This window comes from Tupaia chinensis, unplaced genomic scaffold, assembly GCF_000334495.1.
Source record: "Tupaia chinensis unplaced genomic scaffold, TupChi_1.0 Scaffold000597_1, whole genome shotgun sequence".
Lineage (NCBI taxonomy): Eukaryota > Metazoa > Chordata > Mammalia > Scandentia > Tupaiidae > Tupaia > Tupaia belangeri.
In genome coordinates this window covers 3848999-3872255 of record NW_006160114.1, presented here as the reverse complement: position 1 = coordinate 3872255, position 23257 = coordinate 3848999, and the positions used below count along the sequence as shown (strand labels likewise).

The 23257-nt window shown below is 37.2% G+C and overlaps 1 protein-coding gene and 1 pseudogene across 2 annotated transcripts in view; both read left to right on the top strand.

Annotated features, from left to right (window-relative positions):
* The window catches only part of LOC102492345 (NEDD4 binding protein 2 like 2), a 113446-nt gene that overhangs the window by 23990 nt on the left and 66199 nt on the right, over positions 1–23257 (top strand). For both annotated transcript variants that reach the window (XM_006158442.3, XM_006158444.3), the window contains one exon: positions 7200–7346. In XM_006158442.3, the coding sequence (XP_006158504.1) occupies positions 7200–7346 (147 nt within the window). The remainder of the gene's footprint in view (positions 1–7199; positions 7347–23257) is intronic.
* LOC114009664 (uncharacterized) lies at positions 14700–14832 on the top strand (annotated as a pseudogene).

Sequence of the window (23257 nt, the reverse complement as noted above, 5' to 3'; positions counted from 1 at the left end):
GGGGTTGCTTTCCTCCCTCCCCCCCCCCCCCCCCCCCGGTCTCTCTGGTCAAATTGAAATAAATGAATGAATAAATAAATAAATAATTTTTTAAAAAGAGAGAGATAGTGTAGTACTTAATATCTAATTGTAGCCCTACCAGAGTTTGGAGTAGCATCTTGTAATCAGATATCTTAATATTTTCTGTAGGAAGTCGTGACTAAGTTTACGTAACAAAGAGTCTATCAATAAGTAATATAACGTCAATTCTAGTAGTGCTTCAAATGATTTGGATCTGGTTATATTGGTGCCTATGAATCAACAGAAAACCAAGCTTTCAGAACTTGTGACAGACTGAATTTTTCAACCCCGATCTTTCATGTGTTTACCTTTATCCCTTACATCACTACTTTCTCTATGACTTTCTTCTTCTTCTTCTTTTTTTTTTTTTTTTTGAGAGGTTTTCGCTATAGGGTGCGTGCGCTCGCCAGACAGAGAGAGAGAGACAGAGAGACAGAAAGCAAGGAATCACCCCCCGGGGGATGGACATTCCGCAATCCCTTCTCCTCCATTCTCCTCTCGGGATCTTGGGCACGCACGCACATGCACCCGGGTGAGTTTTAAGCCACCGGGTCCAGGACGCAAACCACGGTCGACTACACGGGAGTCCAGTGACATAGGCATTACGCTAACTGCTGGTCTCCTTCTTCTTCTTCCTCTTCTTCTTCCTCTTCTTCCTCTTCTTCCTCCTCTTCCACTTTTACTTCTACTTCCTTTCTCCCCTTTTTGGTAATGACTTTATTAGATATAGTTTACATATCTTACATTTTATACATTTCAAGTATACAAGTTAGTGGTTTTCAGTATAGTTACCAACTTGTGCCACCATTATGCCCCCTCTTTTTGAACCAGTTTTTTTCTCTCACTTACCTTTTTCCAACTTCAAGCTTTTACTATTCTATGTGTGGGATCCAGTTAATTTAATTCTGTCTCCCCTTGCCTTTCATTCCTTTGGCTATATTCTTTCTGATTTGGATGACATAAATAAACTGACAGATTTATTAATATTAATATTTGGTTTCGTTTACCTGTCTATGTTTGTATCATACCTGAGGTGGAAGAGACAAGTTTGAAAACTAAAACTGTTTGAATTATGCTGAATAAATGAGTGAGGAGATGATTATACAGTTTGGCTTTGTTTTTACTTCTGAGGGACTATTGAAATTTTTTATTAATTTAAGTTGCCTTTATATAACAAGTCAAGTTATAGAAAAACTGTGAAAATGACTAAATGGTCAAAAGTTGTTTGGGGGATCAATAATAATGTTGAATGTCAACTTCCAGGATTTAAACAGAAAGATTGGAGTGTATTAACACTGCAGATTAAACAAAAGAGAGATTAAATACATGAGACTGAACTGGTGAAATAGAATTTTATGACCTATGACTAAAAGATTACTGATTTTCTTCTATGCTTTGTTTTCCAGATTTAAGGGTTTTTGTTTTCTTTTGAGTTGTTGATAGGTTCAACAATTTGTTAAATTTGTTTGTTTGTAAGTTTTTAAAATCAAAACAAATTTTTCTCCCTTTCTGAACCCTCTGGAATAGGAAACTACTAGTGAGCATTCTTATTTTTGTGGCAGAATGGTTATTTGCGTAAGTTCAATAATATCTGTTGCTTTACATCAGAAATGGAAAACACTGGTTATTGCCGGAGCTTTTTCTGGAATGTCATATCTGAAGATATGACCAGAAAGCTAAGGAACTGAGGTAGCTTTCTAGAAAGCCAACAGAAGGTTCTGGAAAAATTGCCTGGTATTGTGAACAGTTCTACTTGGCAGGTAAAGAATGTTACTTCCTAGCAGGCCCAAAAAACTGTCAAGTACGGGCACTTAAATGTACAGTCAGATGGTGAATTCCTGACTTGACTCAGCAGCCTTGGGAGGCTTGTTAAGAGTCTTATCTGAAGGTTCCTTTAAAAGGTTCTAGCAAAGCCATCTAATTGATGATCTAAATTGGGGGTTTGTGTAAATAAGAGACAAAATTGAGACTAAACTTTTTTTTTTTTCCAAATAAGTTGGTTTATGCCTCTCTTTAGTAAAAGGGGGAATGGAGAGAGAAAAAATGTTTCAGAAGAAAATTACAGTACACTTCTTACTAAATTTTAGCTTCGTCCACATCTGTTTTTTGAGTTTTTAGTATCTGCCTACTGTTTAAACAGAATCCTAACCTTTTTTCCTGGCTTTTGAGTTTTAAGCAAATTTTAAAAAAGAAAAAAACCAGCATTTGGTGTAATGGTTATGTTGCTAGACTCCCATGTAGTCAACCACGGTTCGAGTTCCAGAGCTGGTGGTTTAAACTCAGACTGGGCGCGTGTGCATGTGTGCCCAAGATCCTGAGAGGAGAATGGAGGAGAAGGGATTGCAGTGTGGCCATCTCCCCCAGGGGGGTGATTGCTTGCTTTCTGTCTGTCTTTCTGGTGAGTGCATGCACCCTATAGCATAAAGCTCTAAAAAAAATTTTTTTTTGATTTTGATTTATTAATTTTTTGGAGAGGTTTTTGCTATAGGGCGCGTGCACTCGCCAGACAGAGACAGAGAGACAGAAAGCAGGAAATCACCCCCCGGGGTTATGGCCACGCTGCAATCCCTCCTCCTCCATTCTCCTCTAGGGATCTAGGGATCTTGGGCACGCACACACGCACACCCACCTGGCGTGAGTTTAAGCCACCGGGTCCGGGACTCGAACCACAGTTGACTATGTGGGAGTCCAGCAACATAGCCATTACGCTAACTGCTGGTCCCAGAGCTAAAACTACTTTTCTTGAAATTAAAAAAAAATACATGGGAAACAAACAAAAAATAAATAAAAAACATATCTACTTAATGACCTCAGTAAGCTATCTAGCGTCAGCTAGGTGCTACTTTATAGAACATTCATTCTACTCACTGGGTTTTATGCCCAGTCAGACGTATTTATAGATATGTTTATATCTATTGTACTTACTATTGAAAATATGTAGTTTAATTAAGCTCATTTGTGAATTGTGAATCAGTAAAATGTGAAAAAAAATGAATATAATTAAATAATGGTTTTAAAAGAAAAAGAAAGTTCTTTTGAGGTCAGTAACTGATATCTGGGGGCCAGCAGGTGGTGTAATGGTTAAGGTGCTGAACTTCCACATGGCCGATGATGATTCAAGTCCCGGACTGGGTGACTTAAATCATGCTGGGCATGTGCATACCCAGAATCTCAAGAAAAGAATGGAGGAGAAAGGATTGAAGCATTGCCATTACCCCCTGGGGGTGATTTCTCACTTTCCCTCTCACTGTCTGTCCTGTGAGCACATGTACCCTATGACAAATAATAATCTTTTAATAAAAACAGGAACAAAAAAACTGATACCTGGCAAAGTTTGATTTTTAAAAATAATTGATTGAATAGAGAACCAGCAGTTAGCGTAATGGCTATGTCGCTGGACTCCCATGTAGTTGACCGTGGGTTCGCGTCCCGGACCCGGTAGCTTAAAACTCATGCTGGGTGCGTGTGCATACGTGCCCAAGATCCCGAGAGGAGAATGGAGGAGAAGGGATTGTGGCGTGACCATCCCCCCTGGGGGTGATTTCTCACTTTCTGTCTGTCTCTTTCTGTTTGTCTGGCGAGTGTATGCGCCCTATAGCGAAAACCTCTCCCCCCCCAAAAAAAACAATTGATTGAATCATCAATTAAAATTTTTTTGCTTCGGAAACAGCAGTTAGCATAATGACTGTCACTGGACTCCCCTGTAGTTGACTGCGGTTCGAGTTTCGGACTTGGTAACTTAAAACTCAAACACCGGGTGCATGTATGTGCGTGGCCAAGATCCTGAGAGGAGAGTAGAGGAGAAGGGATTGCGGTGTGGCCATTCCCCCTGGGCTGTGATTTCTTGCTTTCTGTCTCTCTGTCTCTCTCTCTGGCAAGCACACGCGCCCTATAGTAAAAACCTCTCAAAAAAAATTTTTTTTGGTTATATCATTTACATTTAATTGTACTTCTTTGTGGGGTACAATATGGATTTTCAAAGCATGCATGCAGTGTGATAATCAAATGAAACATATTACCATATTCATCATTCATCATTTCAACAAAGAACACATTATGATGTGTACCTTTAATTTTTGCCTTACAAGTTTCCCCCTGTTTTTTTTTTTAAATTTATCTATAGGGTATGTGCACTCACCAGAGTTGGGGAGAAGGAGTGAGAAAGTACCTTCTAGGGAGATAGTCATACCACAGTTCTTTCTCTTCTTAGTTTTTTTTTTTTTTTTGGTATATACGCATACATGCCTTGAGTGTTTTTCAAAGCCTCTGAGTCTGAGACTTGAACTATGCAGTCGGCCAAGTGAGATGCACTCAGCTTAACCACTATGCTCTACTCCTTTTCTTTTCTTTTACATTTTTTCTGAGAAAAATAGATGTGTAAGATTGGCAGCATCTTTTTTCACTCTGTTGTAGTATGTTCTGTAACCTGTTTGCCCCACCTACTTGCATTACTGTGTGTTAACTGCTTTTTTCCTGAGCCCCTTCTACCTCTCCCCATGACTCATCAATTTTGACTCCTTGTGGATTTAATCATATCTTGACAGTTTTCAACTTTAGCTCGTCTTTTAATCTTTTTTGCTTTCTCTTCTTATCTTGAACATAAACTTTATATTTGAAAAGTAAACCTTTATCTTGTGATCTTCTTCTGAGAAAAATTAACATTAGTAAATATTAAACTATAGTATTAAATGTAAAATATGTTCTTCTGTGTTTTGTGATGTTCAAGTCAAGTTACAGAAAACTAAAGGTGAATAAATTGTCAAAAGTTCTTTGAGTGTCAAGAATAATTTTCAAATCACTTTATGTTATCATGTAAGTTAATATACTGAAAATTATATAAAATTTAAATATATAGCTTAATAAAGTTCTTATAGGACAAATACACATTTAGTCATCACTCATGTTATCAGAGCATTACAAGCACCTTGAAGCTCTTTGCATTCCTCTTCCTGGTCACAATTGATTCCCTGGTCACATTTGATTCCCTAAATTCCCACTGCTTTCGTATAGTAAACTTTATTCCTTTCTTCCTTTCTTCCTTTCTTCCTTCCTCCCTCCCTTCCTCCCTCCCTCCCTCTCCCTCCCTCTCTCTCTCCCTTCCTTTCTTCCTTCCTCCCTTTCTTTCTTCTTTCTTTCTTTCTTTCTGAAGACACATTTATTTAGTGTCACGATCAGTCTATTACATGTAATGATCCAACAATGTGGATGCAAAAAAAAAAAAAAAACTACATTAAAACCTTTTGTTGGAGTGCTTACACTTTCCACAGAACAGAAACTAAAATAACCCATTATACAGTTAGTCACAAATACAGTCCATGAGATTTTTGCCCATACACTTAAGTATTGTTTAAAATAGATCTTTGTAGCAGCTAGGCCCTGCTATGCTACCATTGTGCTGGCTGAGTTCACACATCTCTTGTAACCTGTAGCATCCCTGTCACTTCTTTGGCTGTCCTCTCCTGCTAAGCTTTTGTTTCCTGGCAGTTAATTAAAACTCTGTCACTGCAATACTGCTGCTACTGCTGAAACCACCATAGCCACCTTGATTTCATGGTTTGGCAAAATATTGGCTTATACCACCATAAGGACCAGAGCTTCTGCCTCCAAAGTTTCCTCCCTTCATGGGTCCAAAATTTGAAGACTGATTGTTGTAATTGCCAAAATCATTGTAGCTTCTACCATCTCCAAAATAGCTTTTATCATTACCAAATCCATTATAGCCATCCCTGCTTCCTCTGTATCCACCACCACCACAGCTGCCACCAAAGCTACCATGACCACTGAAGTTTCCTCCATGACCAAAGTTATCACCCAAACTACTTCTAAGTAAAGTTGCCAGAGCCACTTCACACCAAAGTTTCCAGAGCCACTTCACGCTCTTGGGCTGGATGATGCACTAGCCATCTCCTGCTTGGGCAGAGCTTTCCTTGCTTCACAATTGTAGCCATTTACTGTATGGTATTTCTGAATGACAGTCTTATTCACAGTCATGACCATTAAAGGTTAGAAAAGAAGAGCCCCTCTTCTTGCCACCGCCTCAGTCAGGCATGATTTCAATCACTTCAGTTTCCCCATACTGTTTGAAATACTCTCTTTGGTGATGTTCTTCAAGTGTCTTTTTTTTTTAATGCTACTAACAAAGATCTTTTTACAATTAAGTGGGTGCCTGGTCTTTGAGAATCTTCTCTTGAGGCAACCCTCTTTGATTCCACTCTTCCATCCACCTTGTGTGGTCTTGCATTCACGACTGCACCCACTTCCTCCACAGTGACACATGTGACAAACTCAAAGCCCCTGAAGCATTTGGTGTTTGGATCGTGCATTACCATGCAGTCCGTGACCATTCCCCACTGGTCAGAATGACTCCTCAGGCTCTCAGTTGTTTGAAAACTCAACCATTCAATGAAGAGCTTCCCGTTGTTCCTGCTCTTTAGGAGACTCTGTCTTAGACATGTTAGCATGGGAAGGGAGACTTCAGTGCAGCATCCACAGACAGAAAGCTGTTTTTTTTAGTCTTACCATAACATCTTTTGCCCTAATACCATCATTTAATTTTGCCTTTTTTCGAACTTTTTAAAGATAGAATCATACTAAATATATTCATGTCTAGTTTTGTTCAATCAACATTATGTTTGTAGAGATGCTCATATTGTTGTATCTCCAATAGTAATTTGGTATTGATCATAAATTTTAAGAATGTGATAGAAACTGTCCTAAAACAACTTATAAATAAAAGTGGTAAATATTTTGCATAGACTTTTATAAGATCTAATCCTTGTATAATTCTCAAAACAATTTCTCACCTTTGATTTTGTTACTGATAAAAGCAGTGGTGTGTATATATATATACATATATATATATACACACACACATACTCAGTGAGTCAGTGAATAGGTAGTTCTTTGTGAAAAACTTATATAAGGAATTCACATATCTTGCTTTGACTTATGATATCTTTAAACTTTTAACAAATGTTCAAAATTTTGAGACTGTCAATACAAATCTTTATATAAAATGTAGGAACTAAAATATATCTTCTAATGTATTTGCAAAATAATTTGGAAACTATCTTATGTTACTCAAAACAGTTTAAGCTTACATATGTAAACTTTTTAAAAATCCTTTTCTTTTTTGGTAGGAGGAATAAACATGGTGTATCTCGAAAGAAGATTGCTCAGATGTTGGATTGTTATGAATATCAAATGTCCATCTCTATTGTAATGAATTCAGTGGAACCATCACACAAAAACACACTAAGGCCTCCTCCTCCACAGGAGAAACAGAGGTGGGGAGGCTCTCTAGGCTCACATAATCACGTCTTTGTCACAAATGATCGTTAAGTCGGCTATTTCGGCTAACATATTTGTTGCTTGTTCTTGGAAAACAAACAAAAACAAAAACAAAGAAACTAGTGAGTCCTTCATGAAAAGTAAATAGTTCCAAATAAAAAAAAGACTATGCTGCCTCACAAAGGATGTTCCCAGCAAGTTGTTTAAATTCTAAAGTGTAAATAAAAATCATATAAAATTGTATTTTAAATGTTTTTATAATCTTTTGTGGTAATACATTTGGTTTTGACTATAGCTGAGTAATATAGAGTGTAGGAACTAGGAAGTTTTTCTACAATTGATTTTTAAATTAACTTACCAATTTTGTAGATAACGTTGGACAGTTTTTTTATAGTTCATACTTAAATCTAACTTTTCATAAAACAAAAGTATTTTTCCTTTACTACCTTAAATATGCAAGAAATAGTAAACTGTTATATAGGGTACCTTAGTTGCTTCTCCCTATTTGTTACATAGGTAAAATTATATTTTAACTAATTCATCTGTGAAAATTATTTCTAAGCTCTAATCATCATATCACTTAATTCAAACAGAAATCCCCAGCAAATAGTAAACAGTAGGTATATCAATCACCTGGGGAATTTTCTTCATAATATATATATTTGTATTCATCACATAATATATTTTCCTCACCCTTCTTCTCAAGCCATTTCCCTACCTCCCGCTCAACAATTTTGGAAGGGATAAAAGAGCATGTCATTATATAGCTACAAAAAACTGCTCAGGTGATTCTGATGATGAAGTTTCACTTCTCTATAGTCAGTTAAATGGAGAATAATTATAATATAAAAAAAAATATTTTGGGGGCCAGCAGGTGGTATAGTGGTTGTGGTGTTGGACTTTCATGTGTCCAACCGCGGTTAAATCCCAAACCTGGTGGCTTGAATCTCACAGCAAGAGTGTGTGGGCACATGCCCAAAACCTGAGAGTAGAATGAAGGAGAAGGGATTGTGGCGTGGCCATCATCCTTGGGGAGGTGCTTTCTCACTTTCTCCCTGTCTGTGTCTGATAAGCGCATGTGCCCTGTAACAAAAATCTTTAAAAAAAAAAAAAAATGCATACGTGTGTGTGTGTGTGTGTGTGTGTGTGTGTGTGTATGTATGGCAATTGTTTAGCACTAGTCATAAGATTTGTCCTTTATTATATTTGTCCTAATTTTTCTGTAGAGCCAAATATATTTCTGTCATTGGATAGTTTTCTTTACCAGATTGCATTCCTTCACATAAAATTAAACTGAGATGGAATTAATTTGCCATCAAAGCTTTGCCTGGACTATCATAGATAATTAAGCATTTCTCTTTGCGGCATGAGAAAATAAATACCACCACCTCTTTAATGTGTTATCCAATGTTTTATAGCAAATATTTATTTTATTTTGCTCTGATTTATTCTTTTTTAAAAGGGAAAAAAGGCCAGCTAGGTACATTGCTGTTTAAAAATATTAATTGTTCTTTATATATTTTACATAATATTCCATGATATTTATCCTAAACTAACCCATCCTGAATCCCATAATCTTTCATATGTCATTTTAAAATTCAGCTACTCTTTTTTCAATTTTACTTTAAATGTTATCCCACATCTTTATGTTACTTTTGAAGTTGTGAGGCCCAAAAGTAGGTATAGTACTTTCAGTAAGGTCTTTTTTATGTTGCCTTTAGTGAAATAGGAATATGGTCTCTATTTGTACTATTCATGTTGTTTATGTTTGGGTATTACCTTGCTTTCTCTTGTTTAACACGTGTATGTTTGTACATATTTGTTCAGTTTAACTAAATAGTAGGAATATGCTAACTTGCTTATTTATATATATAGGTACACATCTCCTCCACAGTTTTCATGTATTCTTTTATTTCAGAGTAGTACTTGCTGTATTTGGACTTGTATTTGTCAGTATTGTAAAAATTAGCACAGTTTGAAAATCATATAGAAGGATTTAGTTATCAGATAGATAAGAACTCTTTGATATACTATGTGTCCCCTTCCTTGTGTCTCTAAATAACTCTAGTTTTCTTAGTAATGAACTCTTAAGTAGCTAAACTTACTTCAGGAAGTAGAAGAAGGCCTTTGGGAGAAACAGCACATGAGGAAATGTGTTCATGTCAGGTATTAAGTCTAACATAAGTTTCTAGGTTATTGTAGATTGAACTTCGTTACCTAGTAATTCTGAGTACTAATAATCATTCAGAAATCATTGATTCTTAACAGTTCATATTTTAAAAATCATAAATATTTATTCAGGCAGAGAAATTAACATTCTGAAATACTTCTATTTATTTTGTTAAAGGCAAAGTAGTAGTTAATAGTTTCCCCAAACGTTGTGGCTGATTGGTTTTAATTTTGCAGAAGATGCATGCACTTGTCAGAGACAGACAGAGAGGGAAAGTCAGAAAGCACCCTATCAGTGGGGGATGGTCATGCCATAGTCTCTTCTGCATTTTTGCCTCCTTTTGGGATTTTGGGGACGCATGCATGAAACACATCCCTAGCATGTTTTTCAAGCTTCCAGGTCTGGCAATGTGAAATCTCATTGCCTTAACCACCATGGCACTAACTGGCCCAATTGTGGCTAATCTTCAGGTTTTTTTTTAGCAATAGCAGAATGGAGGAATTAATGTGTAATGGAAGATACTAACATCATTGTCACTATTATAAGTTATTGCTTGTTTTTAAAAGTCTTTAAAAATGAAATTTACCAATAATATATATATATATGTATGTATGTATGTATATATGTATGTGTATATATATATATATTTTTTTTTTAATTTCTAGAGGGTATATGCATTCACCAGAGAGAGAAAGTGAGAGGAGAAGAGAGAAAACCACTTCTCAGACTTCTCCATTTCTCCTTCCTCTGAGGATTTTGAGCATTCATGTACATACAAGTGCAGGATATTTTTCAAGTTGCCAGGGCCAAGATTTGGTGTCATGTGGGGTCTGGCTCCCTGTGTAATCTGCTTAATTTCTATACTACAAGGCCAGCCCAGTTAATAAGTCTTTTGTGGAACCAGCAGATGGTGTAATGGTTATGTTGCTGGACTTCCATGTAGAAGACTGTGGTTCAAGTCCCAGACCCAGTGGCTTAAAACTTACACTAGGCACATGTTCGTGTGTGTCCAGAATCCCTAGAAGAGAATGGAGGAAAAGGGATTGTGGCGTGGCTATCCCCCTGGGGGCTGATTTCTTGCTTTCATCTCTCTGTCTCTCCAGCAAGCGTAAGCGGCTAGTAGCAAAACTCTCTTAAAAGAAGACTTTTGTATCAAGAGTTTTTTATTCTGTTCAGATGTGATCCAATGAAATAGCCACCTGTTGCTATATGCTGTTCTAATACATTTTACAGCACAGAGAATCAAGTGGGCACTGGTCATCATATTTATAGATTGCATACAGCTTCTAGTTTGGTTTAGTAAGTTTAAGTTATATTTAGTTGTTTTTTCATAGGCTATATGTAAAAGTTACTCTCCCTTTTTAATAAATTTATAGTTTTCTACATGTCATATCTTGTTAATAAAAATACCTCTGTGGTAATTAAATTAAACTCTTGGTATTGTTTTTTAATAAAAAAAAGCCAGCTTGTTAATATTTTGTCCGTTTTAAAGGAAAGTTATTTACAAAAGATTGGGTTATATATTTTTGTTGTTGGTAGTAGGGTTGATTTAAATATTTGAGTTTACTTATCTCTAATATAGAGTCTGAAATTTTTCAGTTATAGGTAAGTTTTGAAACAGTTCATGATTGTAAAGGATGTGAAATATTTTGGCTGTACTCAACTTTTTTTTGTTTTTTACTACAGAAATGTCTGATTTTTCTGAGACTGGTTTTCTATATATTTATAAAGAAAATTGATAGTTTTTCCCTTGGGAAAATATGGAAGAAATATAGTTGTTATGTTTTAATGCCTTGACCAAGTATATTTGTAGTTTTGCTTGAAGTTAGATGTGATACTCTGTCATGACTGCATTAACCAACAAGGGCTGAAATTACATTGCCTTTTTTTTTTTTTTTCATCCACAACCCACATAATCACATCTTAGTCTAGAATTATAACAAAATTTTTACTTAGTTTTGGTACAGTGACCATTCAGAATAAATAATTTGGTGATAGCAGAAAGGAGTAGATTGAGTTGGTGGTTTTTATAGTTAAGTTTTAGGGGTTCTGATTGATAATTTTTTTTCCCATTAAAATTATTAGCTGTATATAAATTTACTAGAAAGGAGAGATTGTATTAAGAAGTTAATGAGTATCATGTTTGGTGATGGCTTTCTTTATCTCTACAAAATAAATAAAATTGACAGACCAATTTTTATTTTGTGAAATTAATCAAGGTACCATTAAAACAGTTGGCTTCCCTGTATGTGTACTAGATTTTCTTCTTAAACTAGCCTTAGGATGGAAAGAGGTATTAAGTTATTGAAACAGATCCTGAAAAAGTCAGGATTAGCAATTATCTTGTGTGCCTTTTTATTTATTTATTGTTTTACTTTGTAAATCAGTATTTAGATTAAGTTTGTAATTCAAATTATTAGATGTTTTAAGTCTGAGACACTTCTCATGGTTTGTAAATTTCAGAGGAAACTTTGAAAAGCTTGTAAGTTCAGAAATTTTGTTAAAAAGTGGTTACAATTTACATCCAATATCTTAGACTACATTGAATGACATAATTTTATAATAGAATATACGTGTGTGAAAGCAGTACTTTTGAATATCTCTCTTATGGAAATTCTTAATACACTGTCAAATTATGCACAGGAGCATGAGGAGAGAGTCGCACAAATAACTCTTTGAAAAGAGAACCCCAACATTAGAATTTTCTTAATTCTAGAAACTATGGCTGTGTATGTTCAAAATTTTAATTGACTTTTAATATATTTAATAGAAGTTTATTTTAGTCATTTGTATTGGGAATAATCTTTTTCCTTTCCTCCTAACAAATTTTGTTCTCTGAACATGTTCATCTGAACATTTCAGATGTGATGATTGCAATAATTATATAATATACGTCCCAGTACAGAATCTGTTAGCTTCAATAAGCTATCTTAAATAAAAAATCAATAAAATAGATTATTCTATATAGCATGGAGATAGTCATAGCCTGACACTAATCTTAGAATTGGATAGAGTCACATTAACAAGCATTTTATCTGCTATCTGAGTAATCGAAGACTAGTAATGTTGGCCCTATGAATATTTTCATGATTTAAAAAAAATTTTTTATTTGAGCAACTCTTTTGTGAATTAATGGGAGGTTTCAGAGGACCTGTTAGGCTGTTGACCTCTCAACTTTTAATAGTAACTAAGAAAAAAATAATCTGTTTAGTCAGTCATGGTTAAATTGTGTTTAGGTTTAGTAGGATCCATTGCAATATATTTTATTGTTTGGATTCTTTTCTTTTTTTTTTTTTTTCGTTGCAGTTTTTTACTGCTTTCAGGTGGGAAATATTAAATTAAAGTTTTACCTTTGGAATTAGTTCACCTATAGCTGATAAATATTATAATAATCTGACAACTTTCTTACCATTTTGAACTCTAGTTCTTTTAGTATAATCAAATGAAAGAAAATATATTTGGAAAAAGATTGTGGGTTCTTCCTTTATTTTTCTCTTAATAGTCTTAGGAATTAAGTTTAATTTTCTTTCATAGTTTTTTCTACATGTACATGTTTTCTTTTTTTTTCTTCTTTTTCTTTCATCCATTTTCTGCATACTGTCCTTTTGTAGCCTCATTTATTAACTAAGTCAGTTATAAATGACTTTATTAATGAAGAAAATGGGATGGTAACTGATAAAACTGGAGATAAATCTTTTTGTCCTTCCTGTGTTTTACTTAACTCATTGTTCCCTTATTAACCTTTTTAACTAATTAGCTTTTAGACCATAGCTCTGCAGATAATTTCCAGACTCTATGGATTGGGTAGAATTTTGATATAAAAATGTTTAAAATATTTATTAAAATCTGCCATTGTGTTACTTATTGGTAGGGAATCCCATAAATATCACATAGTACTTGGATGCATGGATTCAGGAAAAATATTTTTACAGTAAATTATTACGGTGATAGATTTTAGTCAATGATTACAGTAATTGAAAAAAACCATCACAATTACCGAATTCAGTATTATGTCATGATAGGAGGTTGCCAGTAACCAAGCAGGCCGTAATATAAAAGGTTATTCCAGTCCAAATTTTCATAACAGTTCAACAAGAGTTTCATAAAGAGGAAACAAAAACTTAAGTAAAGCATTTTATCTAACAATTTCTCTGGTAAAGAGGTAGAATGGGAATTCAGTCTTAGACATAATTTCTCCATTATATCCCATATTCTTTAAACTACATAATCATCTTCTAAAAGTTTTTTAATTTAGTTTTTTTTTATCAAGAAATAAAGCCCAGGGACCAGCAGTTGGCGTAATGGCTATGTAACTGGATTCCCATGTAGTCAACCGCTGTTCAAGTCCCGGATCCATTGGCTTAAACTCATGCTGGGTGCGTGTACGTGTGTGCCCAAGATCTTTAGAGAATGGAGAAGGGATTGTGGCGTGGCCATCCCCCCAGGGGGTAATTTCTTCTTGCTTTCTGTCTCTGTTTTTCTCACAAGTGCACACACCCTATAGCAAAAACCTCTCTCCCCCCAAAAAACAAAAAGTAGTTTGTGGGTTTTTTTTCTTTATTGCTTAATGTCAAACCAGGGATGGAATGGTAGAATAAGACTTAATGAAAGAAGAAGTAATACTGGTTTTACGAATAGGTTAAGATAGTTTTCATTTCAGGAAACTGAAAAGCAGTATTTAATGGTTTTGAAAATGTAGGAGAGGGACCAGCAGTTAGCATAATGGCTATATCGCTGAACTCCCATGTAGCTGACTGCAGTTCGAGTCCTGGACCTGGTGGCTTAAACTCAATGCCGGGCGCATGTGTGTGCTTACGCAAGGTCCTGAGGAGAATGGAGGAGAAGGGATTGCGGCATGGCCATTTCCGGGGGTCGGGGGGTGAGGAGGGATGTGATTTCTTGCTTTCTATCTCTCTGTCTCTCTCTTTCTGGTGAGTGCACACGCCCTAAAGCAAAAACCTCCAAAAATTAAAAAAAAGTGTTGGGGGGGGCAGTAGGTGGTGTACTGGTTGAGGCACTGAACTCCCACATGGCCTACCATGTTCCTAAGTGGGGATCTTGTCTTGTTCACTACTATATCTTTGGAGCTTTGTCTTTTAATAGGAGTTGATATTTATTTGTTGAATATTAGACCCTGTCTTAACCCTAGGACAACAACCTTAACAAACATTAGGAAAATGTTGCACATTGTTAGACTGGCCAATGAACTCTCAAGTACAGGTAGTGTGTTATACGAGGGGCAAGTTTTTCACTAATATCACAAGGGTCTCTGGCCCGATGAGTGGCATTTGATAGTAATCCTTGCCACAAGTAAAAAGAAGGAAAAGAAATAGGGAAACATTATTCAAAGTAGAACAACTTCATAGGGCATGTTGTAATACAGGAAACACAGAGCAGGAGAATGAATTAGTTGTGTTTGATACTTGCTAGGAATGTTTAGAGAACAGAGAAAGCCTCAAGTATCAAGTTAAAATACACTTAATCGTTCATCTAATGCTGTATCAGAACCTTCTGTTCCTGGTTCTAATCTCACCAGTAGTCTTCAGATTTATGATTTTTGATCAAGAAATTAAACCCTGGAATGCAGATAAGTAGAGTGACATTGATGCCTTTAATTGTCCATTTATTGTGGTGTCATTTCAAGTTACTTTCTTGTTTTTTGCTTTCACGGAGTTCACAGATAATCTGAGAAAAATACTCAGGTATGTACCCTAATCTTAAAGTGTTCCAATAAAAAGTTCATACTTATTTTTCAGGACCCTTTGAGAGAACTGTGGTCCCATGTGCAACTTTTTTTTTCTTTTTAAGGTTTATGCCATGGGGTGAGTGCACTCACTAGTGAGAGACAAAGAGGGCAAGTTAGAAATCCCTTCCCCCCCATAGGGAGATGGCTGCACTGCAGTCCCCTCCATTATCCTCTCAGGATTTTGGCACACACACTCATACACCCAGCATGATTTTCAAGCCATAGGTTCTGGACTTTAACTGTGGTTGGCATGCGGGAATCCACTGCCCTAACCACCACACCACCAGCTGGTCCCAACTTTTTTGTTTTAAACAAATGCTTAAATCTCTTTTCACTTTGAACTTACTTCTCCTTATTCAGCAAAAGTAGAATAGCTGGTGCTGATGCAAATCTTGACATAATTACTTTTTATTTATTTGAAAAATAAAGATACATTGAATCATTTTTTACATCCTTCCAGCAATCTCAATTTTACATCCTTCCAGCAATCTCAATTTAACTTTACTTTGATTATTTTGTTGTCCTACTTAGGACACTTTTCAAAATGTCTACAGCATAATTTCAGTGGAAAGAACACATTATTCTAAGAGTCACATAATCAGAGTTCTGCTTCTATTTGTGTCCATCCTCTCTTCTCCCTCCTATTTCAATAGAGAAAGAAGCCCTCTTCTGTATAAGGCAAATGCCTTCACTATAGTCTGCATTGTATTTCTTGCCTCCTCTGGAATCTTTATTTATTGTTAGTTTTTCCTTCTCTCTGTAACTTCAATTCTGCCCACTTTCTTAGGTCCATCCTGTCAACATTTAAACATAATCAAACTTCTATCTATAAAAAAAAAGTCCTTTTTCTTTTTTTCTTTTCTTTTTTTCTTTCTTTTTTTTTTTTTTTTTTTTTGGAGTTTTTTTTTCAAAGGAGGCAGGGGCCAGAGAAAGAGACAGAGACCCCCCCCCCCCCCTCCCAGGGGGAATGGCCACGCCACAATCCCTTCTCCTCCATTCTCCTTTCAGGATCTTGTTTCCTGACAGGACTCACAGCTGAACTTCTCTGAAGACTTGTACAACTATTTTGTTGTTGTTATTCATCATCTGTCACAGATAATTAACCCACTCCAGGTTCTGTCCTTCTCATTCCACTTAATGGATTTTTTTTTTTTTTAAGGTTTTTGCTATAGGGCACGTGTGCTCACTGAAGAGACACAGAGACAAAGTAAGAAGTCACCCTCCTGTGGGTGGGAGTATCTTAGCTTTTCCCATCTTGTTATTTCTCACTTGGAAGCACCGTAGTCCCTTCTCTTCTGTTCTCCTCTTACGATTTTGAGCACACTTGCACATGTGCCCCAATGACTTTCAAGCTGCCAGGTCCAGGACTCAACTTGGTCAGCCACGTGGGAGTCTAGTGCCTTAACTACCATCCCACCAGCTGGCCCCATATTGAATTGATTTTTTTAAGGTCTCTAGATGTTTCTCAGTATTGATGAGCATTATTTACTAGTCATCTCATTTCACTACTAAGTAAGCATTTGACTTTTGATTAGTTTTTCCTTAAAATACTTTTCCTTGACTTCTTTGACATCATGATTTTTCTTCATATCTCTGGCTGCTTTTTACTCTCTTGCTGCCTCTTGGTCTTTAAGATTTTTAAGGTTTCAGTTCTAGATAATCAGCTTTTCCTATCTGATCTTGTCATTTCTCACTTGAATATAGTAGTCCCTCATCTTTGCCTCCTGTAATTTTATTCAGAGAGCAACTAGAGTAGTCTATATTGAAAAGAAAAATACTTAACTGAATTATATCACTCCCTGCTTGAACTCGACATAGTCTGGTTCTTCACGTCTTCCCTGACCCTGTCTTGTTCCACTCTTCATTTACTTCATTTTATGTGTACTAGACTTTTTGTCTGTTTTTCAGACATGCTAAGCTTGTTCTTGGCTTTTTTGTTGTTGTTCTTTACTTTTCTCTTCCTGGAATACTGTTCTTTTCTACTTTCCCTATGCCTTTTCTCAGCATTAAGGTGTCTTCACAGAGAGGACTTTCTGACTATTGAAATATAATAAGGTTTTTGCTATAGGGCACGTGTGCTCACTGAAGAGACACAGAGACAAAGTAAGAAGTCACCCTCCTGTGGGTGGGAGTATCTTAGCTTTTCCCATCTTGTTATTTCTCACTTGGAAGCACCGTAGTCCCTTCTCTTCTGTTCTCCTCTTACGATTTTGAGCATACTTGCACATGTGCCCCAATGACTTTCAAGCTGCCAGGTCCAGGACTCAACTTGGTCAGCCACGTGGGAGTCTAGTGCCTTAACTACCATCCCACCAGCTGGCCCCATATTGAATTGATTTTTTTAAGGTCTCTAGATGTTTCTCAGTATTGATGAGCATTATTTACTAGTCATCTCATTTCACTACTAAGTAAGCATTTGACTTTTGATTAGTTTTTCCTTAAAATACTTTTCCTTGACTTCTTTGACATCATGATTTTTCTTCATATCTCTGGCTGCTTTTTACTCTCTTGCTGCCTCTTGGTCTTTAAGATTTTTAAGGTTTCAGTTCTAGATAATCAGCTTTTCCTATCTGATCTTGTCATTTCTCACTTGAATATAGTAGTCCCTCATCTTTGCCTCCTGTAATTTTATTCAGAGAGCAACTAGAGTAGTCTATATTGAAAAGAAAAATACTTAACTGAATTATATCACTCCCTGCTTGAACTCGACATAGTCTGGTTCTTCACGTCTTCCCTGACCCTGTCTTGTTCCAGTCTTCATTTACTTCATTTTATGTGTACTAGACTTTTTGTCTGTTTTTCAGACATGCTAAGCTTGTTCTTGGCTTTTTTGTTGTTGTTCTTTACTTTTCTCTTCCTGGAATACTGTTCTTTTCTACTTTCCCTATGCCTTTTCTCAGCATTAAGGTGTCTTCACAGAGAGGACTTTCTGACTATTGAAATATAAAGTAAAATAGCCCCGCCTCTGTTGCTCCATTACATTGTCCTATTTTGTTTTCATCGTAGTATACTTACTAATAGTTGAAGTTGTTTGTTTATCACTGATTTGTTAGCAGTCTCCTTGGACACAAATGTAAGGCCCATGAGAGCTTGTTTGTTTTATTTGTAACTGTATCCACATATCTGCACCCTGCTTGTAGTACTATAGGAGCTCATTCACTATGGCTGAGTGATTTTGTACACATTGCTTCTATCTTTATGTTTTTATTTATTTATTTCTTCCATGAATGAGAGTTTCCCCAACATGGTCTTAACACTGTATTCTATCCCCTGCTTCAGTCAGCTGTAGAGCATGTGCATATGTGCACCTGGAATGTTCAGAGAGGTCCCTGGACATGAACTTGGAACTGTGGGTCATCTTTGCAAAGTGTGATGTTACCACTCTGCTGTCATCTTCTCACTGCTTCTGTTAACAAAACTGGCCCCCAAATATATTTTTTTCTTAGACCTGTCCTCTAAACTCCATTATGTACATTTAATTGCTACCTGACATTTCCACTTTGAAGTGTAAAAGGCTCCTCCAATTGAACCTGTGTTTTTAAACCTGGGTCTCTAGAATTTCCTGGCGTAGTGATTATACCTACCATCCATCTGTTTCTACAAGCCAGCCTTGGGAATCTATATTGATGGTTCTTCTCCTTCACATTCAATTCATCAAATGAGTTCTGTGGATTTTGCCACTTGAATATCTCTTTTTATTTATTTATTTATTTTTAATTTTTTTAAATTTTTTATCATCATATCTTCTTCATATTACATTGGATTACATATAATTTTACAGTGTATTACATTGTTTCTTCAAAAGGGAATGCCATGCACGTCAGTCAGTACAGAGACATTAATCTCCCCACTTCAACCTTCCATATCTTTTCTGTTTTCCCCAATCATTATCTTTATTATTCTAATTATTTTTATAAAACAGTCAATTGCTATTTCTCGTTTTGCTTGTAAAAATACTTTGCCCGTCATGAAACACTTCTCAGACCAATCCAGTTGAGAATACTATACATGTCATCATCAACAGTTAATAAGCCCTATCTGTTTCTCACTAACATCCTGTCTCTCTATTGTTCACTTGCTATCTTTCTCTATCCTCTTCTCTTCACTTACCCCATTCCACACTGTCCTATTCTCATTAAGTACCTTCACTGTGTTTATGTCCTCCGAATTTTTGCTCTCTATTATAGAGTGCGGATAGTCGGTATATATTGAGTGGATACATACAATATCTTTCTTTCATAGCCTGGCTTACTTCACTCAGCAATAGATCCTCCATATCTGACCATTTTCTATCAAATTCCAGGGTCTTGTTATTTTTTATGGCTGAGTAGTATTCCATAGAGTATATATACCACACTTTTCCAATCCATTCATCAGTTTGTGGACATTTAGGTTGGTTCCATGTCTTGGCAATTGTGAATAATGCTGCAATAAACATGGATGTGCAAGCACTTTTCTGACTGAGCGTTCTCCTGTCTTTTGGGTAAATACCCAGAAGTGGGATTGCTGGATCAAATGGTAGTTCTATTTGTAGATCTTTGAGGAACCTCCATATTGTTCTCCACAGTGGTTGAACTAGTTTACATTCCCACCAACAGTGTAGGAGGGTTCCCTTTTCACCACATCCCCGCCAACACTTATCACTTTTTATATTCTTAATCTTTGCCATTCTGACAGGGGTTAGGTGGTATCTCATTGTGGTTTTTATCTGCATCTCCCTTATGATGAGGGATGTCGAGCATTTCCTCATATGCTTTTTGGCTGTTCGTATGTCTTCCTTAGAGAGACTTTTGTTCAGCTCACTTTCCCATCTTTTAATCGGGTTAATCATTTTTTTTCGCATAAGGCACTTGAGTTCCCTATGTATTCTCGTTATCAGTCCCTTGTCTGAGGCATATTTAACAAAAATATTTTCCCATTCTGAGGGCGGCCGCTTCTCTAGGCACTTTCTTGAATCCCACTTGAATACCTCTTGAATCTTATTTTTCAAGTTTTGACTGTCATCATTCAACAGATTTCCACAAAGTGAGCATATCTGTGTAACCAGTTACTAGGTCAAGAATTGGAATGATGTAAATTGTTGAAAGTCCCTTGTTCCCCCACTTCTGTCAGCATGATTTTTAAAGTGAAAACATCATACTTAAAACCTTTCATTGGTTTCCCATTGCCATTAGGATAAACATAAAAAACCATAATGTGATGTTTAAGGCCGTGGACAATGACACCCTGCCTTCCTGCCTTATCTGACATCATGTTTTATTACCCTTCTCACCTTTTATATTTCAGCCCTATTTGTCACTTCTTCAAATGTGCTACGTTGTTCTCTTGAAAATCATGCTGGGTGCATGTGTGTGCACACCCAAAAAATAGAAGAGAAGAGACTGTGGCATGGCCATCCCCCAAGTGTGGTTTCTCATTTTCCCTCTGTCTTCAGCAAGCACACGTGCCCTATAGCAAAAACCTAAAAACAATAAAACAAACCTCTGTCGTGTTAGAGATATTCATTTGCCACTGTGAACAAATGCCAGTAGAAATACGAAGGTAGTTATAGTGAGCTCCTAAACAAAAATGAATATGTTTTTGGAAACTAGAGAAAAGATGATCCTTATAGTGTAGCAAAGTTCTAGTTTTTGTGGAAAAGAGACAAACTTGTAAGTGATGAGCTTGGATATTTAGCTGAGATTTCTAAGCAAAGTGTTAAAGTTGTGGTCTGGTTTCTCCTTGCTAATTACAGTATTAGGTAATTGGGAAAGCCATGACATTTTTCTGTGCAAAAATGCATCTGGACTTTCCAGATGGCCAAATAAAATGTGAGGGGAGAGAGAAATTGAAAGTAGTTGTTATGCTAAAAAGAACCAAAACTTGAAATTTTGGACGGATCATGGGCTATCTTTTTTTTTTTTTTGGAGAGATTTTCGCCATAGGGCGCGTGTGCTTGCCAGACAGACAGAGACATAGCGACAGAAAGCGAGAAATCACCCCCCGGGGGGATGGTCACGCCGCAATCCCTTCTCCGTTCTCCTCTCGGGATCTTGAGCACGCACGCACACACACCCGGCGTGAGTTTTAAGCCACCGGGTCCGGGACGCGAACCGCGTTCAACTACATGGGAGTCCAGCAACATAGCCATTACACTAACTGCTGGTTCCCATCATGGGCTATCTTTACTGCAAAAAATTAGAAAATTGGAAAGAACATCAGGGTTGTTGTTAGTTAGCCATTTGCAAAAGAGACAGTGGGTGTGTGACTTTTGTATCTGTCCATCCATCTATCTCAACAGAAACTATCCTAGCAGAAAGTAGCAGAAACCAGGAATATAGATGTTTTGGGTTTTTTTGGAGAGGTTTTTCGCTATAGGGCGTGTGCGCTCGCCAGACAGACACAGAAAGATAGAAAGCGAGAAATTCCCCCACAGGGGGGATGGTCACGCCGCAATCCCTTCTCTTCCATTCTCCTCTTGGGATCTTGGGCACGCATGCACATGCGCCTGGCGTGAGTTTTAAGCTACCGGGTCCGGGACGCGAACCACGGTCGACTACTTGGGAGTCCAGTGACATAGCCATTACGCTTACTGCTGGTTCCCTAGAGATGTTTTTTTATCAGTGGAAACTCAGCTAGTTGGGACTGACAGGACCAGAGATGGGACAAAATGAAGGACTTATAAGATTATACAGGCTGGGTCAGTAGAGCTACCAAACTATGAACATGAGTTACCCTTTAGGAAAAGAGAAGAATGATCCTGAATGCAATTGAGATCAGAGGTCAGCAAACAAGATGGGTCAGTAGAGTTACTTGGCTATGGACATGTATTACCCTTCAAGAAAAGGGAAGAGTGACCCTGAAGGGAATTCACAAGCCAACAAGCTTGCCACTGCCACCTTGGGAGGAGAGGACCCAGGCCCAGGCTTTAGGTGCTGGATTCCTACATGGCCAACAGCAGTTCAGGTCCTGGACCAGATACGTGTGCATATGTGCCCAGAATCCTGAGAGGAGAATGGGGGAGAAGGGATTGCAGCGTGGCCATCCTCCTCGGGGGTGATTTCTTACTTTCTGTCTGTCTATGTCTCCCCAGGGATGCGCATAGCAAAAATCTCTCTTAAAAAAAAAAAAGAAAGAAAAAGATGTAAAGATAAAATGAGGTGATACAAATGGTCCCTAAAGAATAGTATTTCTTTTTTAAATTTTCTATAGTGTATATGTGACACCAGAAAGAGGGACAGTGATAAAGCACCCCTAGTGGGGGATGGTCGTTCCATAGTCTCTTCCCCTCCATTCTCCTCTCAGAATTTTGGGCACACATATACTCAAGTCCAGGTGGTTTCCAAGCTTCCAGGTCCAGGACTTGAACTGTGGAGTTGGTGATGTCATTGGCTGACCTTGAATGGTGTTTTGTTTTAAGCTTTGGGGCAAGTGCACTCGCTGCAGAGAGACAGACAATGACAGTGAGAAGCAAAAAAGGAAATCACTCCCCATAGGAGATGGTCATGCCATAGTTCCTTCTCCACCTTTCTTCTCTTAAGATTTTGGGCATGTATGCACACATACCTGGCTTGATTTTCAAGCCACTGGGTCCAGGACTTAAACCATAGTTGGCCATGTAGGAGTTCATACCCTAACCCCATACCACCTGCTGGCCCCAAATGGTGGTGTTATAAATAGAGATTAGGTGGCTAGTTGGTGGCCTAGCAGTAAAACAGCATTCTGTGAGTGAGAGACACATGGGTAGGTTACCAGCTTGCATCAAGAGACCTCTCAGTATGCTGGGCACATGTGTTCCTGTGTTGCAACTGGCAGAAGCTGAAAGAAGATTGTGATATCAACATTATCAGGGGTGCTGTTTTTCTCTTTCTGTCTCTTGTTCTTGGGAAATTTTAAGGAATAAATTAGAACACAGATACAGGGGAAGAGCATGTAAAGACCCTGGAGGAAGATGGCCATCTGCATGCCAAGAAGAGAGGTCTTAGGAAGATCAACCCTGCTGACACCTCTTG